The sequence below is a fragment of the Petaurus breviceps genome, unplaced genomic scaffold, assembly GCF_028583685.1.
Source record: "Petaurus breviceps papuanus isolate PSGF00001 unplaced genomic scaffold, PetGlider_PUasm1.0 154, whole genome shotgun sequence".
Classification (NCBI taxonomy): Eukaryota; Metazoa; Chordata; class Mammalia; order Diprotodontia; family Petauridae; genus Petaurus; species Petaurus breviceps.
Window position 1 is genome coordinate 10,705,468 of NW_027185715.1, and position 17,320 is coordinate 10,722,787.

The 17,320-nt window shown below is 39.5% G+C and overlaps 1 protein-coding gene across 1 annotated transcript in view; it reads right to left on the bottom strand.

The window, feature by feature from the left end:
- Positions 1 to 15,235, bottom strand: part of GNS (glucosamine (N-acetyl)-6-sulfatase) — a 27,837-nt gene extending 12,602 nt beyond the window's left edge. Inside the window, exons 1-8 of the mRNA XM_069080852.1 lie at positions 15,085 to 15,235; positions 13,303 to 13,509; positions 12,062 to 12,127; positions 11,505 to 11,603; positions 8,390 to 8,557; positions 7,229 to 7,311; positions 6,365 to 6,483; positions 5,079 to 5,182 (exon numbers count right to left, since the gene is read on the bottom strand). Coding sequence (XP_068936953.1) covers positions 5,079 to 5,182; positions 6,365 to 6,483; positions 7,229 to 7,311; positions 8,390 to 8,557; positions 11,505 to 11,603; positions 12,062 to 12,127; positions 13,303 to 13,509; positions 15,085 to 15,108 — 870 coding nt within the window. The 5' untranslated portion in view covers positions 15,109 to 15,235. The remainder of the gene's footprint in view (positions 1 to 5,078; positions 5,183 to 6,364; positions 6,484 to 7,228; positions 7,312 to 8,389; positions 8,558 to 11,504; positions 11,604 to 12,061; positions 12,128 to 13,302; positions 13,510 to 15,084) is intronic.
- Positions 15,236 to 17,320: the final 2,085 nt, after the last annotated feature.

The window sequence follows — 17,320 nt, forward strand, 5'->3', positions numbered from 1 at the left end:
GGGGGGGGGGGGAGGGAAGTTGGAAGCACACACTTTTGAAAAGGGATGGGATCAAAGTAGAGAACAGAACAAGTGGGAGGTGGGATAGGAGGAAGGGAAATATAGTCAGTCTTTTACAATATACCTACTATGGTAATGTTTTGCATAGCTACACATGTACAGCCTATACTGAATTGCTTATCTTCTCAGTAAGGGTGGGTGACAAGGGAGGAAGGGAATGAATCTGGAATTCAAAGTTTTAAAATCAAATGTTTAAAAAAATATATATATATATACACACACACACACACACACACACACACTATTATTAATGTATTTTGCATGTAATTGGGAAATAAGATATACAGGCTCTGGGGCATAGAGATCCACCATGCCCTACTGGAAAAGTTGAAGGGGGTATGGAAGAAGATATGGGAGAGAGCAGATTGGAGGAGGGGATAGCCTGTGGGACTGCTATTTTGGGGCAGTGGGAAGGGGAAAAATGGGGAGAAAATTTGTAACTCAAAATCTGGTGGAAATGAATGATGTAAAACAAGTTAATAAAGCATTTGAAAAATGAAAAAAAAAAGAAAGTTGGGGGGGTGAAGGGGGAAGACATAAGAGAGAACAGATTTGGGGAAGGGGTATTCATTAGGCTTGCTATTCTGGGGTGGGGGTATGGGAAAGATGGGGAGAGAAAAAATTGTAACTCAGAATCTTGTGGAAATGAATGTTGAAAACTAAAAATAAATAAATTAAAAATTTGAAAAAAAAAAAGAGAACTAAGTCTGGGACAAAGCAGGTCTGGTGCTGCCTCTGGATATCTGTAAACTGACCCACAAAATGTACTCCTGCACATCGATGTTTATACCACCCTAGCACCTAGCTGCTTCTGCTTTATTTAAGAATAAGGGAAATAAAAATGAGACTGCATGAAAACATTGTACAATTCGTTTTTTCTCCAAAAATAGTCATCTTGGAAGACTTATTCTAAGGCTATCACTGGTCACAATATTCCTAGAACCAATTCGTAAGTGGTAATTTGGTGGCATGGAGGGAATACTCTCCCCCTCTTCCCCCCAATACTTTGTATGGATCGAATATCAACTGAAGCTAGTTCCAAATAACATTAATTTAAAATTAAAAAATCTTGAACTCTCACAAAAAAATGTCTACTAGAATTAAGGCTACTGAAAGCAATGAGACAGAAGATTTGCAAGGAATTTCAATAAAGGAGTTAAAAAAATAGTTTAAGCACTAGAAGCATCCCTAGAAAAAGTGCAAAGCCTCTTAAAGTAGCTATGGTGGAGGGAGCAGCATTCATCTGCACAGGGAAGCTCTGCTACGTAATCACGGTCCTCTTCCTCCATCTGATTCTATAAGCTCTTCAAGAACACGTACTGCACACATTTCCTTTCTTACAGCACCTGAGACAGAACCGGGCCTCTTATATGAATAAGTACCTTAAACAACGTTACGTTTGAGCAAAATTGTTTACAAGTAGCAGATAAAGAACATGATCAAAGTAAATATTTATTAGTTACTGAAAGGAAAGAATATCTTTCTAAGTCTAGGTAGAAGCCAGAGCTGCTCCTAAAGAGAATTTTTTGGAAATATCTGGCTTTGGTACCACTTTTATTTTTCTAAATTAAAGGGAACAAAGGCAAGGATGTGAACAAAGGTCAGTGTTCTATGAATCTATTAATTAGGCATTGATTCATCTGGGATCAAATTTTCACTTGACTGACAGCTGTGATGTTTTCTAGAGGAACATAAGTGACATTCTATCCTTGGAGAGCCATTTCATTGCTTCAAATCTAGCATGACTCAGTAGGCGCTAGAAATTAGTGTCTACTATGTGCACAAACCCATGACACCTGAGAAACTATAAAATAAAACACAAATTCAATGCCTTCAAGGGTTAGTGAAGCTGGCAGTTACTAAGAAAAGCTCGGCTTAAACAGAGCTGCAAGAAGAGGCGTGGCCCATCTTCCCTCTCTATGTGTAATATTGTCAGGACAGACCCTACACTATCACTTTTAGCTTCTGCTTTTAAAAAAAAGCAAAAAGTTCTTTGGTTGGGGGTACTTTTATTATTTTTTGGACAGACTCGTAGTGATGTCAGTCAACAAGCATTTATACCTAGTTTTTGTGTGTAAATGCAATGCTCAACCAAAGCAGAACAGTGCATACAGGACAACTCTGTGAAATGAAATGTCATCACTTCACGGGCTTTGAGGCAGGGAAAAGAGATAGCAACTGAATTAGAGGCAAGTTACAGAATTAGTACCAATGTTCTATCAGCCTTTTCAGAAGGGACCTAAGAGTTGTAGGAGTTCAGACACTGTACATCGTGTATGCCAACAACGCTAATTCAGAAACCAAAGTAAACCTCTGAAAGGAGGGAAAAAAAATTTCTGTAATGACTTTCCCTTAGTAGAATAAGCATCATGAGTGAAGCTGAGTTAGAAGTACTTTCTGTGGTTATACTATTAGAAAAATGAAAAATGAGAGAAGAAAAGGAAGGAGAAAAACAGCAGACCTCTAACAGGTAGAAATGACAACATGGAAGTCCTCCATGACACCCTTCATTCTCCCAGTGAGCTGTATGTACAATGCTGACAAATATCAAAGGCTTCAAAGGCTAAGAGACAGGTAGATTGATATCTGATCAGAGGATACTTTAAGAAAAGGAGGGGTGGGGGTGGCTAGGTGGCACAGTGAATAGAGCAATTGCCTTGGAGTCAGGAGGACCCGAGTTCAATTGGGCCTCAGACACTTAACACTTACTAGGCATGTGACTTTGAGCAAGTCACTTAACCCCAATTGCCCTGCCTTCCCCCTGAAAAAAAAAATGAAAAGGAGGGGTGGGAAATGGAAAGTCACAACTAAAGCAGTTAAGAGTGTGTCAATTTGGTTATAACTTTGATTTAACATAACTGGCTGGGTAAAAACTCCTAACATAAAATTTATGTCAAATCAAAGGAACTCAATTTTTTTTCCTAAATAGTTACAATGAAAACTCAACTCTTAAATCATTTTTTTCATGGTGTTACTCCCTCCTCCAAACTAATAAGATGGTCATACTTATTTCCAATCATATCAGTTATTTACAGGTTGGATAAGAAAAGGTTCTAGAGAATAGGAAAGTTTTTTCTCCACACATCATGCCCTGACAAATAGTTTGAAGAAAAAATCCTAAGCATTAAAAGACCAAACTGAGGAAATAAAGGATCTTGTGAAACCCTGAGACACAGGTGCAGTCATAAGGAAGTGGTTATTTTGAGAGGATTAAAGTTAAGTATTTGCTGAAGAAACAGAGGACTAGTACTGCATTCACCTCAAGTTCCCAGACAGGGACACCTTGACTTGGGGGTGGAGAAGTCAAGTGGGGGCGATCAGGAAGGGCATTTTTGTTTGACCAGCTACTACGCCAACACTCCCTCCTTCCCCTGTCACCAGTCACGAGAACCAGACCTAATCTTTATCTGCACAACTCAACTCGCCGTTGTGGAACACCCTAGAGGAGATGCTGCCTCCCTGCCCTCTTCCACCTCAGCTGATTTCTGGCTGGGCATTCTAACTCATCTTCGATACCAGTGCCTGAGCTAGCTTCCTGGGAACGCCTGCCAGTGTGCTCCACATTCCACATCACCGAAGGCAGCCTTCAGCCGGGCTCCACCTCCTCCCCTTCATGGACTCTGTGCTCTCCTTGTGCCCTGTCTCAGTGCTCTGTCTCACGCTGCCTTCCTTGCTCAGAAGAGACTTCTTTAAAGTCCTGCCAACCTCACCACCCACACACCAGCAAAATGAGGTCTCCTTCCAATTTCTTGTGGTACTGCCTGGTCTCCCTTTGTCAACCACTTGTTTAAATGTCATAACTCACTGCCATTCCCCCACCCCCAAATCAAACTGGAAACTTGAGAGCGTTTCTTCTACCTTTGTATTTCTAGTCTCTAGCAGTCTTGTTCATTCAACAAACATTTAAACACTCAGGCTCCCAGTCTCAAACCTAATACTCATCTCACTCAGTCCATACCCCTTTCCTGACCACAGTTAATGGAACAACAATCACCCCTGACGACAAATAACTTTAGGCAGAAGAAATATTTTGGCTAAATATCATTCTTACACTGGGTTTCAAATTTGCAAACATGTAACAGAAAGAGGCCTGCCTTTGAATTCGGGCTCTGCCACTTACTATGGCACTACTACCACCCCAAGGCCCTGAGCAGGTCATTCCATTTTCCTGGGTCTCAATTCCCTTATTTGTAGGAGGAGGAGATTAGCCCAGACAATCTAAGGTTCCCTTTTAGAAGGATCTGAATTTTATGGGACCCCCCCCCCATACTTGCAGGGGCTGACATACAAGAGCTAGTGAGGAGCTCAGAGCTACTGAATGTTGGACCCCCCAGCTGGCACCTTAGCAGTTCCCAGCACATCGTTAGCACTTACCAGATGCCTGCTGGACAGGGGCACGATGCCCAAGCTCTGCCTCCTCGGCCCTGGTTGGCTGCACTTGCAGGACTGGCCCTGGATAAGAGGACGCTGCTCCTTTTCAGACTTCTCACAACTGAACCATGCCACCAGGGCTTCTACAGCACCGCTCCCTAACTCCTGTACTAGAAGCCACCCAAGAGGGCAGACTGTCTAGGTGCCCTAAGGTACAAGTCTAACTTGCTTTGAAAAACTACACTTTACAGTAAAGTTAGGCATGGAAGAGTCTCAGATGATTGAGCCTTCTACTATATCCTATCAACGGACGTGAAATGCTAAACTGCAAAACAAAACAGGTTTATTTTACTGAAAATCTGCTCGCCTTCACTGATCTGAAGAATGCCGCACCCAGAATGAACAAGTAGTTTAACAAAACTGAGATGAGACCAGTCTGCTAATGTAGCAGAAGAACACGAGCCATGAAGACGCACCATGCGTGCCAAGAATACTAATTCTGAAGACAAAGTAAAAGGCCGGGGGGAAAGAAGCTGCAGGCCACAAACACAAACTCATGAGCACTGTGTATCTCAGGCCCCAAGATACACGTCCTCCACACTGTTCATTCAAGAGGAATAAGCCTTTTGTGAGGCTCATCATCTCACCTGATTTGTCTGATTTGGTTTGATCCCAGGCCCTCGGACCAGTAATGGAACTTTGATGTCAAATTCGTACAGCTGCCTTTTGTCAATAGGCAAAGAGAATTGCCCTGAAACCCAGAAACATATGTTAAGATGGACACCCAAAACAAACTCTAGCTGCACTTGATTTCATTCACTTAAAATAAGAGAAAGAATCTCTTATTCCATCTGTCCTAGGTCAATAGTGATTTACATAAGTATCTTAACATAAATATATACATATATATAAAGGGTATTTATATAAATATATATATATATGTGAAGGGTAAGCTGACTTCTGATCTTTTTTTTTTTTTAAGCAATCGGGGTTAAGTAACTTGCTCAGGGTTACACGGACAGTTATTTCTGGGTGTGGTGCTAAGTATCTGAGCCCGGATTTGATCCCCAGGTCATCCCGACACTGGGGCCAGTGCTCTTACTTGCTGAGCCTCCTGGCCACCCCGACTTCTGATCTTCTGCACTTGAAACGGAGAGAATTTCTTTCTCTCCGTTTTCCACAGCCCAGTGAAAACGATTCCGGCCAACCTTCATAGAGCACTCACTGTGCTCTGGGCCCTGTGCTAAGGATGTTACGGCTAGTAGCTCATCTGACCCTCACAATCTAGAGGCACTGCCAGTATTATGCCCATTTTACTGAGAATGAAATCGGGCAGAGCGCAGGTAATAAAATGTAAAGGACTGACATCTTAGATCCGAGACTCACTCCTTTATCCATCCCAAGGGATCTGTTTTATATGCACAGGACAATAGCAAAGAAAGCCTCAGACACCAGCTGCTTGAACAAATGTCTGACATGAGTCAGTCTTCTTCCTTCCCTCTGATCCATCTCAAAGTTCAAGTATTGGGAGGGATAGCTACAGGGAAAGGGAAAGATGATCCCTGCTGCTGTTTTAGTATCAAAACTTTCTTATTTCAGTGATTCAGCTAAAGCTTTACAGGAAAATCGTTTCTAACAAGGAGATTTTGTCCCACTGACACTCCTCTTAGAATGCCTTCCCAAGGCCTCTCTAACTCAGAACTATCCTCTGAATGTCCTCTCCAAGCTCTACAAAGTGTGGATGACTACTCCCACAACAAGCCCTTCTTCCTTGGAGCTGTTATTACACTTAGTACAATTAACTCTGGTTCTTTCTTTCTTCGTACCTCTTGTCTTTCTACCTCCAGAGGTGAGAAAGCCTCCTTAGTGCTTGATACTTGACAAATGATTAGAGAAACACAATGATCTGGGAGAGATCAAACCAGTCCCTTACCAGTATGATAGCCATTGTCTGATGTATAAAAAATGAAGGTATCATTTAGTTCCCCGTGGAAATCCAGCCTCCTTACCAATTTCTCTACTAGGTCATCAACTGAGAGCAGAGTTTGCCACCTGAAGAGAAGATAATTAATGAGGTGACATTTAGTTATCACTGATTTAAGAGTGTTGATATTTTTAACTTAAAAAGACTGCTGTTCTGTACTACTCCTGTATGTCAGCTAATTCTAATTTTAAATGCTTTACTGAATTTCAGAAGTTTTATTAGATCCTGAACTATTTTAATTTAAACCAGGCTTTTCCAGTCATATGGCATCATTTTAGACCCTCTCTTAGAAGGGAATAGGAAGGATATAGACAGTAATTCAATAAAAATAGACTAATACAGAAATAATTATAATATTCTCATTATATTATACTCTAAAAGTGTTCTTTACATTATTTTTTGCTTCAGTTATCACTGAAAAATTCAAACTCAAGGGCAAACATTTTATTCAGATATTAGGTACAGAGACTTTATTATAGGCTACTGGTAACAGGTGGGCTTTCCTTTAAGACAGAGACTGTGTAGTTATTTTCCCAACCCAGAAGTCTTAATATTGACCTTTTAACAAGTCAGAGAGTCCAATAATTCTGCAATATACCTGGGTCAGTCCAAGCAAGGGTTAAATAGCTAATCTGCCTGAATAATGACCCTTTTCTGAGACACCCATTCATACTCATGGATGAGTTTTGACTGGATCATGCCCATCTGCCCCAGTATCACCCAGAGGAGCTGCAGTTGCTAATATACAAGGAAGTAAATGTTTTGGGAGTGCCTAAAACACCACCATGGTAGAGATAAAGGAGGAATGCCTACCTTTTCCTAAATGCGTCATCTAAAAACTGTATTGAAGAATTAGTCATTGGGGTCTTGGCTTGCCTAATTAGCCAATGCTTGTTCTAAAAGTAAGAAAAAAAGTTAATACCAAAGAAATGCCACATAACAGAGAGGGAATGTCAACAATTTTTGCAATTTAGTCAAAGTAATAAACTCCTTGGCTACTCCATTCAGGATCTTTCTGGTAACTGCCCCAGGATTACTCTTATTTTCCTTTTTAAAGAATGGCTATTATGGTTCATATTTTTATTATTATGGTTCATAATAATCTTATGAATCTGTGCGGGGGAAAAATTTTTTAGTGGAAAAAGTATTGAGACAAATAATTGAAATTAAGTTTTTACTTATAGCTTTCTCTTATTCATGTTCATGATCCCATACTTTATAAAAGGTTAAGAATTAATTTTACCACATAATTTTTTTTTTTTTGCCTTTTGGAGGGCAATTGGGGTTAAGTAACTTGCCCAAGGTTACACGGCTAGTTGTTTTTTTTTTTGTGTGTGTGTGTTTTAAGTGTCTGAGGCTGGAATCCAACTCGGGTCCTCCTGACTCTGGGGCCAGCACTTTACTCACTGCACCACCTAGCCACCCAGCACATAATTAATTTTAAGGTGCTAGTAAGTTCACTAAACCAGGCACCCAAATCCTCTCTTTTGGCCATGGCCATCACCTCGGCAACCTTATTTCAAGGAAAAGGAAGTGAATGGAATCAAAGGAATGAGTCCTCACCAGACACCCACTCACTTTTTTCCCTACCCCTCTGTCTCTTCTGTATATACCTTATACCAGCTAGCTACCCAGTGGTCATAAGCCCCCAGGAATAAAGACAGCTTATTAGTGATAGACTGAATAATCATGAACACTTAAGCCACCCTGATAACTTGAGTGTTATCTTTGTCTTACTAGAGCAGAGTGGGTAGTTTGGGATTCAGGAAGTTATGTTTCCCCAAAACTTTAGCTTGCTCATGTAACAGATTCTCTTAAAAAGATTTATAGCAAAGCCATGACTTATGCTTCAGAGTCAAAGATATACTAAGTTAGTTATTCTAAGGCTTAAAAGGAAAATAACCAGGTTGATAAGCACACAACTATTGTTCAACCAAGAATAGAGCTTTAAGTAAAGACATGGAGAGACCTTACCTTCCCATGAATGTTAAAATTACTGTTTCTTGGTGCACTGACATTTTGGAAGCTCTTTTGATATTGGGGAGCAGCTATCCAAGGGGAATGAGGTGCTGGGGTAGAAATCATCATGAAGAAGGGCTCAGAGTTTGACTTGTAGTCCAGGAAATCCAAAGAGACGTTAGCCTGAAAAACACAAAATGTAACATCCGTCTCTCCATTAAATAAGCATATGATGAATGGTACTATTAGAGAGTTCAGAGATTTTGGATAGTCCAAGATTCTATTCCTTGAGGAACTTACCACCTAATGGCTCAGGTTATCAGGTACCCAATAAGTGCCAAGAACTCTGCTAAAGGCAAGGCATACAGAGAGGAAGGTGAAATAGTCCCTCCCTTCAAGGAGTTTCCATTCTATCCAAAAGCAACATAAATAAACAACAAAACGAATACAAGGTGGTTTTGGGAGGGCCACACAGCTGGCAGTCATTGAGTTGAGTTTTGAGAGAAAGCAGGGATTCCAAAAGATTGAAGTATAAAAGAAGAGCTTTCTAGGCAGGAGATAGAGAGCATCATGTGAGGCGAAGCCTAAGTAGGCTGGTGTGGTTGGAATACTGAGTGGGTTAAGAGATTAATGGGTAATCATCTTAGAAAGGCAGCCTGGAGCCAGACTGAAGGTTTGTAAGATTACTAACAGAGATGCCTGTATTTTAGACGAGAGGAGATAGCGCACGGTTTTTGGACTGGGATTGATCATGGTCAGACCTACACTTCAGGAATACCACTCTAGTGACTGTCTGAAGATGAATCAGAGAGGGAAGGAAGCCATTACAATGACACAGCCAAGAGGTGTTGAGGGCTTGAATGAAGGACAGCCATATATGAGACAAAAGGCAACAGATGTGAGACGTCACAGCAGTACAGTGGGCAAGACTTGGCAAGATGAGGAAGAACGGAGGAGCAGAGGATGGCTACCTGTGAATGGCACTCTCAACAGTAACAAAGGAAGTCAGGAAGAAAGGTTGAGTTTGGTAGAAACCTAACTTAGATTTTGGGCATGTTGAGTTTGAAACGCTTTAGGGTCATCCAGCTGGAAATATCTAAAAGGAAACTGATGAGGGTCTACAACTTAACAGAGAACACTGGGCTGGATCTGGAAGTCAGCTTGGAGATGTTTACTGAACCCATGAAAACTGATGAGGTGGGAAAGAGAGAAGGGGACTTACAATAAAGCTTTGGGATACACCTATAGTTTGAGGGTAAGAATGAGAGGATTTATTCTTAAATACTATCCATACTTCCAATGTGAAAAATATTAAATTTGAAATAAAGGAGCGATCCCTCCCCTTTTCAAAGTCTCCATTTTTACAAAACGAAATGGATGCTTCTAACTTTCCAGGTTCTACTGACACACAGACATATGTTCTGTCAATCACATGACAAAGGATAGAAACCAGGTTACTTTCTCCTTTACTGACTGGAGGTTACTGCTGCTGATTACACAGAACGTTAAAAGGGGAAGGAATTATCTTCTGGCATTAACTTCTGTCAATATACCTTTGGGCATATTTCATCAGCTCAGAAAAAGGTGACATCACCTAAATCATCATTGCAATTTGTCTATATTGAACAAAAAGCACACCAAAAAATTATGTTCTGTACGAGTAAGTTAAACTACTCCACTTCACCTACACAATATCATACCTTTGTAGAGATTTGATTTGTGTGATTGTGAAGACATAGGAACCTGAGTACCTAGGAAGTAACTATCTTACTAGCTAGTTGACTTCTTTCCCTGTGTTCTCCCACAATTCAATACAATCCAAAGTTTCCCTCCCCTTTTCCCTCTTCTCCATCAAGATGCTTCTAGGGATAGGGAAGATTGGAAACATTTCATAGTTTTCTTGGATAAGCTGGAAGAGGGTCTCAAATGTAGTGGGTCACTGAACCTTTGATGTACCAGGGAGTCTGTGGTAATCTATGATTTCACCTTGGTAAGGACTCCCTTCACCAATTAAATTAAAACAAACTAGTACAATTAATAGTAGTTTAATGAGTTGTTATGGTCCCCTGTGCAAAATCCTCAACTGGCAGTAACCTTCTGATGGAAAGTCTGGAGTGTGACAAAAGCATAGCAAAAAAGTTCAATAAAAAACAACATAACTCCATCAGGGGTTTACCTGGAGACCCCCAAGGTGCCCAAGAATTAGTTTAAACATTTTGATAACTATTTCAATATGTTTAGTTTACTCATCCTATATATTATAATTTAAATGCATCCTTGGAAAGGATTTGTGCTACACACACACACAAAAAGTTAAGTACTTCTATAGAGAAAGTAAAATAAGTGAAAAAAGTAAAAAAATGAAATAAGTGAAAAAAAAAATGAAATAAATAAAAATTCCCTCCTTGTGAATGAAGCTGATCTTCAAAAAGGTTCATAGGTTGGTCAAAATCATCCCGCAAACTGCTGAAGAAACTGGTATACAAATGCAACAATTAGTGTTTAAGAAGTAATGAATATGAAGAATTTAGGGAAAACATGGCAGGATTTTTTGGGTGACACAAAAGGATTAAAAAAGCCTCCTGAGGATAATTTATTTATTTATTTTTACAAAAGCAATTGGGGTTAAGTAACTTTCTCAAGGTTACATGGCCAGTTATTTTGTGTGGGTGCCAAGTATCTGAGGCGGAACCGATCCTGGGTCTCCCAATGCTGGGGCTGGCACTCTTACTCACTTTGCCACCTGGATGCCCTCATGAGGATAATTTAGATAAAAACCCTATGCAAATCATTGCTGGTACACCACCCTTCTTTCCAACTTTCAGTATGCTATAAAAAAATGGGAAAGTTACCTGTACCATCACCATCGTTACCAAGTGTTTTTGCTTAATTGTTTTACAGGGAGGAGCTGTTGCATCAAAACAAATTTTTCTGAATTTAAAAAAGGGTTCAGAACTAGAAATTTGAACACAACAATTTTGGCTTGGATAGGCTTAAAATTTCATCTAGAAGCCTGCCTTACACATCAGAACGAATGACTACAGCCTAAGTTAACAACAAGGCTTTCTGGATGCCAAGAGCTCTGCCTCGTGTACACAAGTCACAAAGAGGAATGAGTGCAGTGCCTCACCAGCACATCTGTCAGGTAGTCCAGACTGTAGTTCTCACCATGCCTCCTCGCCTTCCCATTGATTGAAAGAGTGTAATTGTAGTACTTGGAATTCTTCTCCTGTGAAAGGGTTAGGAAAAAAAAATTCTTGTCAGGTTTGTAAAAGAAATGGAAAGCCTTCTGAAACTAGACTGGGTTCCATCATTAGTAGGTAACAAGAATGGGCAGTTACCCAAGACAATATTGTAAGTATATTTTTGAAATTGTGATTTTAACAGAAAATCTCGAGTCACTTTTGAGATTAGAGAAATAAATTATAAATTATTCAAAATTCAACAAAAAGAGAAACACTGAATTTTGGAGGAGTTTGGGGGAAAGAAGAGGAAGATTAGAAATGTAGATAAGAAAAGCGAAGACATAAAGCAGTAACTAATCACCTAAAAGTCAGTCTATGCCACAGCCAAGTAAAAATAAAATCTAGAAAAGCATGAACATAATGCAAAACTTCTTAAGGGCCATTTTGGGGGTATTTTCTTCTTACAGGGCAATTTAGGATGATGACCATTTGAGTTGCTTACCAATGCATACCAGTAACTCCACCCAGGAGGGACATGCTCCACTCCTCCAGCATCTAGGGATCCATACTAAAAAGAAAACAAAAACGAGAGAGCTCTCAGCCACGTGTAGCTAGAAGACATGAGTTAATTCGGCATTATCAATAAGCAGTCAAAGAAAATTTAATCTCATTTCATGCAACATCAACAAGACAATCTGCAGTCACATGTAGGCTAAGTGTGGAGCCTGTCATTCAGAGAGATGGACAAATAGCCACAACTTCAGATGTCCCTAATGAGACGGATGTGAAGGTCTTTATGCTTAACTTTTAAGTAAAACTGATCAAATGACAAAAAACATTTGACAAGGTTTATACGGTACTCACCCTAGACTGGCTTTCTTAAGACATTTAGAATCTTGGCATCTTAAAATTTAAATTCTTTAAGTTTCTATCTTAGATAACAATGGGGAAATTATAATCAGAGTGGATAAAGGAATGTCTTTCCTTTTCCCTTTCTTCACACTTGGGATTTTGCTCTTTCAGTAAACAGTACCTCCAGGGATACCATTTCTTCCCCACATCCCACAGCCTTCAAGCTAAAAGTCGAAACTTGAGTTTAATACCATTAATTGAGATTGTGTTATGATGAAGAAAAGAGTATTTCACAAAGTACTCTTGAAAGCAGAGTCAAATTATGGGAAGATTTGATGCTTTCCAAACTCAGCTTAACTTGGTACAGAAAGTGTGCTAATAACTTCGTTGTCTTAAGCTTCAAAAGTCAAAGTAAGTAGGGTATCACATGCTTAACTTTGGCACAGATTTTTTGAAGAACAGTGTTCTATAGCCAGCTGCAGTTAATTTTACAGTTTAGAGTAAATTAAAAGTGGTATAATCCTAATAGCATATGTACATGGGGTAATGGAAACTGGAGAGAAAAGGGTAATGAAACTGGACAGAATGAGGAAAGAGACTGATATAATTAATATATGACTAATAGTCATACACTTATTCAAATTCTTGGGGGTTGGGGTGGGAGTAGGGCGGTAAGGGAAAGAGAGAGGGCATCCAGACTTCAGAGTCAGGCTTTCAATTGGAAAAAAAAAAGGCTCAAAGTCTATATGGAAAAATAGAAGCGACTGTAAAGAGAAGGAAAGAACTTATTAGGTCTTGGGTTTCTATGGAAAGAAGTGCTTGTTTAGGGTTAGACACCAGAAACTCTGGAGATTACAGCATATTCTATGGCGACATATTGATATTCCATACCTCATTTAAGTACTTCCCAGCAAAAAATGTCTGGTAACCACACATGGACCTGAGGATTGCTGGGAAGGTATGCGGTTCTTGAATCTTCTGCCATAGCTTACTGCTACAGTTTCCTTCCAAAGTGTTGTTAACAACGTAATGATTGTGTGGGTACTTCCCTGTCAGAATGCTGGCTCTGCTGGGGCAGCAAAGGGGACTTGGAACATACTACAAAGAGAGCAGAAAAGAGAAATCACAGCAAGATTTCACTCTGAAGCTGCATTTTTTTGACAATAGAAAAAAAAAAGACAAAAGATTAATGTAGCATATTTTTAAAACGTCTTTCAGTAATAAGATACTACAGAACAACTAAGCTCAAGATAGAAGGCAGAGACAGTTCTTTTTTCCCCCAAAATTTATTTATTCTTAGTTTTTAACATTCATTTCCACAAGATTTTGAGCTACCAATTTTCTCCCTGTCTTTCCTCTACCCCTCCCACCCTAAGGTACTGAGTTTACTGAATACCCCTTCCCCCAATCTGTTCTCTTATATCTTTCCCCATCCCCCCCAACTTTCTAAGTAGAGACAGTTCTTTCACTAAGTTTTCTATTAATGCCCATGAAACTGTAATAATGTTACAGTAAAAGAAAAAAAAAAGATTAAACTACCATATCAGTAGGTCTATGTAGGATCTAGTGGAAATTAAGACAAAGAAAGCATCTTATTCTCATGGAACTTATAGGCAAACTATAAATTGTGCACATATTTGCACTGACTACGTTTTTTCTTGAGAAATTATCATTTGTGGTCCCTTACATAAAGCAGTCACAGATTTCTTTGACTAAAAATTTCCTTCTAAATACTCACTTAAATTGCTTCTCCATGCCCCAAGACATTAATATTAATCAGAATAGAAGAACATAGGCTAGCTGGTTTTTCATGTTTCTATTTCTAGACAAAAACTAGTTACTAGTAGGTATAGCTCCTGGAAAATTGAGGTTTTAGAATGATTAGGAAGATAATTTTTTATCAAATGATCAAGGAGACCATTCCTAAAAACAATGCTCAGTACTTAAAAGGCCAATTTAAACAACAAAAAAAATAGGAAAAGCATCACAACTAGGTGGAAGACTATTCTAAACCAAAAGGTAAGCCAACTAATTTGACACAGATGTAGCTAGGCCACTTGTTCACTAAGCAGGAGAGAAGCTATGATTATAATACAAATGAATTCAGGAAGCAATGAAAACTACTTGTCAAGTCTGCCAGATTGCCCAATAGCTTTCTAGTGGAAGGATAGAAAATCCCTTCATTTGAGACAGCTAAGAAGCTGATTGAGATTCCAGATGCCTAAGAATATAGTGCAGTTGAGGGTAGATGACATGACAAATACAGGTAATGAAATGCCTAGAATTTTATTTTGTTTTGGAAGAAAGGGAGGGAGAGAGTGACAGAGAAGGGGAGAAGTTAGTTTAAGAGCATGACTAAATTCAGTAACAGAAAAATGCTGCACTGTAACAACCTCAAATATGATTTTATTTTCAAGAAACATCAGGTCAACATTTAATTTGCACTTTATTTCTGGGTGCTTTAAATAAGGGAATTAGGAAATACAGTTTTCTCCTTTCAGGAAAACTTTTCAACCTAAAGTCACTGACAAAATTCAACCCTATTTTCCTCACAATCAAGACCAGACACTATTAGGTTAACAAAGTCTTTTCTCCCAATAACACAGTATTACAGAAAGTTTGCCTTTGAACTTTTTAGTTAAAAAGAAAAATGAAATTAGGTTCATCACTTACAGCACTAGAGAAACTCATTCCCATGTCTGCAATGAGGGCCTTGGTTTTCTTCAGGGGAGTCTGTAAGAGAAGCAGTTATTCATTAAAAGATCTTATGAGCACCAGCTGTTAAATTTAGAAGGAGCTCTATATAGTTGCTTCTTTGAGGCTTGATGCCCTATTCTTTTGTATGCATCGTTTTGTTCTATTATCACATTTAAATAACTGAGAATCACAGAATTCTGGAGAAATGCTACTTAAGCTGGGTGAGTTATGGTTCAGACTGCAACAAGAGTTAAGTGGAGCTGCCAAAAAACATATAAAAAAGTAATAATTTTACAGTAAAACTTCATTGGCAACGACTGTCCCAATCCTGCAATACCAGTAGTTTTGGTGCTTTTGTCTAATTTCCACTATTTTGCAGGCTGGTTCTAGACCCAGGACTAAACCAATTACCTTTCTTCTTTACTAACAGAACAATGTGAACTTTGTCATCATCAGTGAACTCCTGGATCTGAACTTCTATCTATTATAACTTTAAAAAAACCCTTTTTTTATTACAAAAAAAGGGGGGGCACTGAAACTATGGTTAGGACGTGACTAGGGAGTTTATACTCTGTAATCCTGCTGCTAAGTGGAGAGCAGAGAAGCATGGAAGAAGTGAAATGATGAAAAGTGACATTAAGTAGAATCTACAAAACAATAGTACAACAATGTAAATGGAAAAAAGAAAACAACTGAAAATTACTGCTGTGAAATTATGATCTGGTAGAACACAGTCCCTCATGTCTAAACTTTTTGGGGACTCTAGTAATAAGTAACTCCCCTTAACTGTCCCAATGAAGTGACTAAAAATCAGTGGAGAACCCCCCAAAAGCAGAGTACCGTGCACTGCTAAGGCTAACCTGTCCAGAATAATACTTAGAAATGGTGAAACAACAGGTAGTTAGGAAGGAATAAGCATTAAGTCTACTAAGGAAGTCAACAGTCAAATTCTAGTTGTAAGAATCGATTATGGATTATATATAATAAACCTTTTACAATTGTAACAGAGTTTACAAAGCTTTAACATATTAAAATCTTACTTGGTTGTAAAATACTCATTTTACTGAGGAGGAGAGAAACATAAAGATAAATGCTGGAGGAATTTGAAAAATGATGGCCAAAAGTAGTCCTCAAACAGAAAGGTTTCAACTGGGCCTGCTGGGGAGGAAAAACGAAAGAAGTTGTTTTCTAGTTAAAGGTCACGTCTGGCTTGAGAGTGAGGGCAAGAAAACCTAGAGATCACAGAGTAGATGGCTACTACAATTACAGTAGTACTAAGTATGGTATAAAAATATTTTTAGCATGAAAAAATAGAGGCTAGATAGCCTATATTTTCACAGACCCAGAATGTAATAGAAAACAAGAGGAAACCTGAAAACAGGATGGTGAAATGTGTCTAAGTCAACGTCAGTTAAAGGAACTGGAGTTAACTTAAAGGTTTACAGAGCAGTAGGTGATAGCAGTTTTCAAGTATTTGAAAGAGATTAGACTAGTTCTGCAGCAGCAGGTGCAACGTGTAGAAGCACAGATTGACAATTAGCAGGTCCAAAAGTGGAATGGTCGGCCTTGGGGGAATCCCATGGGTCTTCAAGCAAAGGCCGACTGACCACTTCTTGGCTAAATTTTAGAGGAGATTATTGTTCCATCCTCAAAGAGGTTTCTATTCGCTGGCCTGCCGGGTCTCTTCAAACTGTGGCGTGATGATAAACGATGCTCTAAGCTTGGTTAAGAGTCGTGGGCTCGAATTTTAAATTTGGGGCCACTTTATTTCTTTTAGTTGTTGAATGACGAAGTTAGGATAGATGACCTCTAAAGGTTTAAAATAGCATGACTCTAATCCAGCAAAAAGAAGTATTCTGGGAAGAAGCCTCCAATAACATCAATGGGGATGCGTGGCCAGCCCCACTAAGACCGCATGATTCGTTTTTGCAGCGGGAGGGGGGGGGGGGAAGCGGAGGGAGCGCGAGTTTGAATCCTGCCTTATTTTATCCACACAACCACCCCAGGGAGTGCGTGCTAGGGTTAAGCCCATTTTCTAGAAGAGGAAACCGAAGCAGACACTAAGAGGCATGCCCACGGGAACATCTCGGACACGCGTGAATGCTGGTTACTATCATTTCTGCCAACTCCGACCCCGTCCGTGTCGCTAATCCAGCACGCGCACGCACACACACACACACACACACACACACACACACACACACACACACAC